Source organism: Etheostoma cragini, chromosome 7 (genome assembly GCF_013103735.1).
Source record: "Etheostoma cragini isolate CJK2018 chromosome 7, CSU_Ecrag_1.0, whole genome shotgun sequence".
NCBI classification, from domain to species: domain Eukaryota; kingdom Metazoa; phylum Chordata; class Actinopteri; order Perciformes; family Percidae; genus Etheostoma; species Etheostoma cragini.
In genome coordinates, this window is record NC_048413.1 from 27,317,293 (window position 1) to 27,324,597 (window position 7,305).

The following is a 7,305-nucleotide window of genomic DNA, read 5'->3' on the forward strand; positions in this document are numbered from 1 at the left end:
TATATATATATATATTTATATATATGTGTGTGTGTGTGTGTGTGTGTGTGTATATATATATATATATATATATATTGACATTCACACAGAGCCCACACTAACCAATTTGGTGAAAAGGAAGATTTTAGGTGTGTTGGTGTGTTCAAGATTTTTTTTATTTTACAGTATTTTAATATCTTGGCGATTCATTTTCTTGCTTTTCCAAAGTTTTTAGCGTTTGTTTCTTATCATTTTCGCTTTCTTGAGTTTTCACTGGAAGAACAAACACTGGTTTTTATTTTTTTTAACTTGAAACCATGGAAACCTACTCTGGTACGATCTCAAGGATGTTTTCAAATACAATAATAATACATATGTGTGTATACACACGCACATGTGTGTTTCTGGATGAACCTATTTTTAATGTTTTTATGTGTTTTTGTCATTTAAAGGACGCCAAAAAAGACGAATCCGTCCGCAAATCCTACAAGTACCTGGCGGCCCTGCATGAAGTACGTCCTCACGCTTCTTCTTGACTACGTCTTGAAGATTTCATCTTCTCCGTTTGCTCTCATCAGTGATTGTGTAACACGTCATCTCTCCATCTCCTCCGTAGAACTGCAGTCAGCTGATCCAAACCATCGAAGACACCGGGACGATCCTGAGAGAGATTCGGGATCTAGAGGAGCAGGTAAGAGTTCCAGGTTAACCCGTTTGTGCCGACACATTACATCTACCGCCGGTTACTGCGTGGTGCAAAGGATCATCCAGCACTTCATCATCATCATCATCATCATCATCATCATCATCATCATCTACCACATCCTCCCTCCCAAACTCCTCCCTATCTTCCACCTCCATGTCACCGCCCTCGCTGTCTAGATCTTCCTCTGTCGGAGAGATTTTCTCGCTCGTCTCTCAAAAACATTCATAAACAAACGCACATGTGTGTCTGGTTGATTGACATGATTTTCAGCAAACTACGGTACATTTTGGTGGTCACGTGGCTTTAAATAGCCAATAACAAGACCCGCCTCCTGTGTGTTTGAACCAATGACGGTGCGTTCTCTGCTGCACGCGTCATGAAAACACCGACGAATACAGAACGCTGCGCCACGCAGCAGCCGGCAGGAGGTTCAGAGTCGGCAACGCAGTAACCGGCGGTAGATTTCATCCGGCAAGCATCCGGCACAAACGGGTTAAAGGGGATTCAATATGCTCCTCACATCATGCACAGTCTGGTACGTGGACATGTGTCTTTACGGGCAGAGAAGTGATGGTTCTGGGAAAACTCTGAAGGTAGTGGGGTGTCTGAGCAGTGCTGGATGATGTGTTGATAGGAATCCGCTTGACACCGTTTCTTAAATATTAAAAGGTTTATTTACATCAAAGAATTCAGCATCAATTTACAAGCTCTGCAGAAGCTAGGAGAGTGTCCCTGCCAATGTAACACTCTGGCTTCCAGCTTCTTCATCATGGTTTATATAGGGTGTCTTGTTCATACAACATGTAAAAGAATGTGGGGCAGGGGACCCAAAGCTAGCGTAACAAATGCAGGTATCAATCATAGACCCCTGGCCTTGCCCATCTGGTTCAACTTTGAGGCCCCTTCCTCTAGGATGACCAACCTTTAGACCTTAGGATAAGCAACCACATTTAGATTTAATGGCTGCATTCGAACATCTAGTTTAACTTTGGTGATGCTGAGATACTTCAGTAGACCAGACCAGGGCCGCAACTAACGAGGATAGGAGAGGAACAAGTTGATTGTTTTCTGGATGAATGGATCAGTTGTTTCGGTCTCTAAAATGTCAGAAAATTGTGAAATATGTGGATCAGTGTTTTCCCAAAGTCCCGAGATGGCGTCCTCGACGGTTTTGTTTTGTCCATAACTCAAAGTTATATCACAGAGGAGAGAAGAAGCTACAAACTTATAATCACTTTTGTCTTTGCCCCCCTTTTTTATGAGCTGAATTCAAAGATCTGAGACTTTCTATGTACATAAAAGGCTTATTTCTCTCAAATATTGTTAACTTCTCCGTTGCCGAGATGATCCATCCACATCCCAGGTGTGGCATATTAAGATGCTGATTACACAGCATGGTTATTGCACAGGTGTGTCTTAGGTTGGCCACAAAAAAAAGAGAGAGAGAGAGAGAGATTCGACCAATAAGAGCTGGACGTTTTTGCTGGGCTTGTTTTTTGTGACTTGACACATTTCGGTACATAAATCTTCACCATAAAACACTTCAATTTGTTTTCAAATGCTATAAAATTGAATAAGACGCCCCAAAATTAATGAAAGTAGAGATTTGTAATTGGCAAAGAGCGTTGGGTGGTATCAATCATGTTATTTTGGGGAATTAAAAAGAACATTGATATAGGACAACATGGGGACAACATGGAGACAACATGGGGACAACATGGGGACGACATGAGGCCGACATGAGGCCGACATGAGGGCGACTTGAGGCCGACATGAGGCCGACATGAGGCCGACATGAGGCCGACATGAGGCCGACATGAGGCCGACATGAGGCCGACATGAGGCCGACATGAGGCCGACATGAGGCCGACATGAGGCCGACTTGAGGGCGACTTGAGGCCGACTTGAGGCCGACTTGAGGCCGACTTGAGGCCGACTTGAGGCCGACTTGAGGCCGACTTGAGGGCGACTTGAGGCCGACTTGAGGCCGACTTGAGGGCGACTTGAGGCCGACTTGAGGGCGACATGAGGCCGACATGAGGCCGACATGAGGCCGACATGAGGCCGACTTGAGGGCGACTTGAGGCCGACATGAGGCCGACATGAGGCCGACATGAGGGCGACATGAGGGCTAAAATATATATTTTTTAATGCAATCTTAATTTTTCCCTCAGATCGAGACAGAGAACAGCAGCAAGACGGTGGCGAACCTGGAGAGGATCCTGGAGGACTACAAGGCCATGAGGCAGGAGAACTCGGCACTCGCCGCCAAAGTCCGAGAAGGCTGAAGGAAGTCCTGGTCCGGTCCGGTCCGCCCTGGTCCGGTCCGGTCCGCCCCGGTCTGGTCCGGTCCGCCTGCCGAGGCAAAGGTTATGGGGGAAAAAACTAAAATCCTGGAGCCCTACAAACCCGAATGGGACTGAAACAGCACTCCAATGATTGAGACACTTATGCGACTTTTATTTTTTTTTATTTTTTTGGGATCCACGGAGCTAACCCGGCATTTAAATGCACAATTCATACGGATATACGAAGATAACACTTAGTGTTTTTAATTGTCAAACTGATTTCCGTGGCCGGGCGTGCTCTCCGAGGGTCCCCTGCACCGTCTCCAAGGAAACGCGACAGTAGACGGCCGAGGCTGCCGTCGCCGTCGGACCTTTAACAGCTGAAATGTGAACTCGTTCATATTGATGTACAAAAACAACATTTTCATAAGGTATCTTGGATAACATCATATCTTTCACTGGGAATTTTTAACACAGGCGTCGTTCCGGCGTTTTCAGGCGTTAGCGGTCCCCCGGGCGACGTGTTTATACTCTACCTGAACACGTTGAGGGATCGGCTTTTGAATGTAGTCTTATTAATTACGCCGTTCGGAGGATTGTTGTACATACAGTATGGTGCCGACTTGAATAAAGATGCCTTACAAACTTGAAGAGCAGCTGTCGTAATCTTTATGAAGACGCTGGTTAACCCTCGTGTTGTCTTTCCGTCAAAATTGAAAATCAACCCTTTTTTTCACGCTTTTTTATTGATGTTTTTAACTTTTTCTTAGGTTGTTGTCCCGTTTTTGACCCTTTTTTTCAATGATTGTCACTTTTTTGTCATTTAACACTAAGTAACACTAACTAACTTTACTTTTACAGTTATTTTTGGAATTTATGGTCAATAAACCTCATTTATAGGAAATTACACCTAATGTTTGAGTTAGAAAAGCAGAAAGTAGGAATTATTGAGACTAAAATTAAAGGAATGGATGTTGATGATAATCACAGACTGGAATATGTCAACTTTTACTCAATACTATTTCAACAACACTTCCATTTCTACAACAAAATTGATGAAAGTAGAGATTTGTACTTGGCAAATAGCGTTGGGTGGAATCAATCATGTTATTTTGGGGAATTAAAAAGAACTTTTTGGGGCGTCTTATTCAATTTTATAGCATTGTAAAACAAATGGAAGTGTTGTTGAAATAGTATTGAGTAAAAGTTGACATATTCCAGTCTGTGATTATCATCAACATCCATTCCTTTAATTTTAGTCTCAATAATTCCTAATTTCTGCTTTTCTAACTCAAACATTAGGTATAATTTCCTATAAATGAGGTTTATTGACCATAAATCCCAAAAATATCTGTAAAATTAAAGTTAATAAGTTAGTGTTACGTAGTGTTGAAAACGTCAAAGTGACAAACGTTGAAAAAAGGACAAAAACGTAAGAAAAAATTAAAAACATCGATTAAAAAGCGACAACAAAAGTGTTGATTTTCTTTTTTGTGGAAGACAACAAGAGGATTAAACAACAACTTTGGGCCCCGTGTGGGGACTCTGAGGACCCCCTAAAGGTCCCGGGACCCCCTATTGACAATCTGTCCTAAACAATGGCCTTTTAATTTGAAATATTAATTAGTGATTACCACCAAAACACACACACATTGCTTAAAATAAATTACACGCTGTTTCATCTTCTGTTCATTTTTATTAACCACATATGTTATTTAGAATAAATTCACAAATGAATCACGAGGTTAATCGTCCCAAATGTCACGGTTGCCTTGGATTTAAATTAAATTAAAAAAAATCTGAAAAATTTGCATCGTTGACGTAAAATCGTGAGTTGATCTTTACATTCGTACATCTGTGGAAGTAAGAGGCCTCTTGATTTTGGGGGGTATTTTGGCAGTTAGGTGGTCTGGGAGATTTCTTTCATTGGATTAATGATCCCGGGTCTGAAATATTCGAGAAACCCTGTAAATCGACACCACATTTAGCTTAAAATATCTTTTAATGGTCTGCAGAGGTCAACATGTCCATCGGTTCTTCGTGGAGAACCAAACCAGCGGTGATGGGTCCTGGTGCTGCTGGGGGGGGCGGGGGTGGGGGGACAAGTCAGGGCTCCTTTCATCAATCTGGAGGAATGGATGGTCCCTTTAATTACTGAAGGAGCCCCGAGTCCCGAGCCTTCCAGCAGATAGGTCGCTTCCCCCATGTGGGGGGGCAGAGGGTGTGGATGGGCGCAGCGGGGGGGGGGGGGGGGGGGGGGGGGGGGGGGGGGGGGGGGGGGGGGGGTGCTGTCGCTGTCCGGCTTGGGGGGATGGGGAACTTTAATGGCTGCCAAGATTTCTCTTTTCTCCCGTCATCCAGTCGATCCCGATGAACGTCAGGCTCATGGACATGAAAATGAAACCCAGGGCTGTGAAACACGCAGCCTGCAACCCCCCAAAACAGAAGATGGGTCACTTAGTCTATATATAGACCACTAAGGTCTATATATAGAGACTTCAGATACAGTATTAGGGACCACTAAGGTCTATATAAAGAGACTTCAGATACAGTATTAGGGACCACTAAGGTCTATATAAAGAGACTTCAGATACAGTATTAGGGACCACTAAGGTCTATATAAAGAGACTTCAGATACAGTATTAGGGACCACTAAGGTCTATATAAAGAGACTTCAGATACAGTATTAGGGACCACTAAGGTCTATATAAAGAGACTTCAGATACACTATTAGGGGACCACTAAGGTCTATATAAAAGCATTACAAAGAGCACCATGACATCCGGACCTTTGAAATTTGTCCAGTATTAAGCAAGACAGTTTTTCAGAACAAAATTAAAATGTCTCCAAACATGAATCTAACAAATTATTAGCGAATATAAATTAGCCTAGTAAGCCCAGGTCCCTGTTTTGTCCCACTCTGATAGGGGGTCCTTGGTTTACAGACCCCCTGCTCTAAAGGATTACATTGCAGCCCAATTCCTTTTGTTGTCATTCCTTAGAATTCCTCATGGGGGCGACAGAATCAACGCACTGTAGCTTTAAGACTTGACCAATTTCAAAGATTTTTGATCACACTTAGACACAAATGCATTAGGAAATAGGGTCTAGGTTGAAAAAACAACAACAATGTTGTCCTTTAAGGGTGTTTTTGTGTCAGTCTAGGTGTGAACCTACCTGGATCTTTGGTCTGGAGCTCATGGGTTCCTGGTCCGTGGGGACGATGCGAATGTAGAAGAGTCCAGGCAGGATGAAGATCAGACAGGGAGCGGTGGTGGCCCCTAGACACAGAGACCATTTCATTGTAAAAACTGAATTTATCTCAGAGAAAGCTGCTGATTGTGGCGAATCAGACCCCAGAACGAAATCCAGTACTGTGGCCACTGTCTAGGTCTTTTCCACCAAGGAAGTCCTGGTGCTGGTTCGGAGTCGGTGCCAAATATCGAACCGGTTCTTTGCTTTTCCACACATATAAACCTGGTTCTGGGCCAAGGACACGGGTTCCAACTCAGCACCAACTTAGCGCTGGTCTTGAGATAAGAACCGGGTATGTCAGGTTCTGGGGGGGGCGGGGTTATCATAACGTTTGAAAACAAAAACTTCTGGACGGCATTTTGAAAACCCCGATCAGCTGTTAACCATAGAGAGCTGTTGATGTTAGATTTGGACATGGATGGGTGACCAGAACCACCGTGGTCTGGGGAGGAAACCAACGGTCTGCTGGCTCTCAGGCTGGGGAACATCCAGCTGGTTCTTAGAGAACTGCCGAGTAGAACCAGCACCGAACTGGCAACAGAACCAAAACCAGCACCTCAAAAGGCAGAAACAAGCCTGATGCAATAAAGCAACATCTGTCAGATAAATGTAGTTCAGTAAACATTACAACATTATGAAATATTAGGACTTTTTTTCTTGAAATATTAGGACTTTCTATCTTGAAATATTAGGACTTTTTATCTTAAAATATTAAGACTTTTTATCTTGAAATATTAGGACTTTCTATGTTGAAATATTAGGACTTTTTATCTTGAAATATTAGGACTTTCTATGTTGAAATATTAGGACTTTTTTATCTTAAAATATTAAGACTTTATCTTGAAATATTAGGACTTTTTATCTTGAAATATTAGGACTTTCTATCTTGAAATATTAGGACTTTTTTTCTTGAAATATTAGGACTTTTTATCTTGAAATATTAGGACTTTTTTTCTTGAAATATTAGTACTTTCTATCTTGAAATATTAGGACTTTTTATCTTGAAATATTAGGACTTTCTATCTTGAAATATTAGGACTTTTTATCTTAAAATATTAAGACTTTTTATCTTGAAAT

The 7,305-nt window shown here is 42.4% G+C and overlaps 2 protein-coding genes across 2 annotated transcripts in view; one reads left to right on the forward strand and one right to left on the reverse strand.

Annotated features, from left to right (window-relative positions):
• ccdc22 (coiled-coil domain containing 22) overlaps positions 1 to 3,620 on the forward strand; it is an 18,773-nt gene extending 15,153 nt beyond the window's left edge. Inside the window, exons 10-14 of the mRNA XM_034877859.1 lie at positions 369 to 491; positions 596 to 670; positions 2,860 to 2,989; positions 3,030 to 3,292; positions 3,326 to 3,620. Of these exons, the coding sequence (XP_034733750.1) occupies positions 369 to 491; positions 596 to 670; positions 2,860 to 2,973 (312 nt within the window). The 3' untranslated portion in view covers positions 2,974 to 2,989; positions 3,030 to 3,292; positions 3,326 to 3,620. The remainder of the gene's footprint in view (positions 1 to 368; positions 492 to 595; positions 671 to 2,859; positions 2,990 to 3,029; positions 3,293 to 3,325) is intronic.
• Positions 3,621 to 4,649: 1,029 nt separating this feature from the next.
• The window catches only part of slc38a5b (solute carrier family 38 member 5b), a 20,206-nt gene continuing 17,550 nt past the window's right edge, over positions 4,650 to 7,305 (reverse strand). Inside the window, exons 15-16 of the mRNA XM_034875839.1 lie at positions 6,151 to 6,254; positions 4,650 to 5,399 (exon numbers count right to left, since the gene is read on the reverse strand). Of these exons, the coding sequence (XP_034731730.1) occupies positions 5,295 to 5,399; positions 6,151 to 6,254 (209 nt within the window). The 3' untranslated portion in view covers positions 4,650 to 5,294. The remainder of the gene's footprint in view (positions 5,400 to 6,150; positions 6,255 to 7,305) is intronic.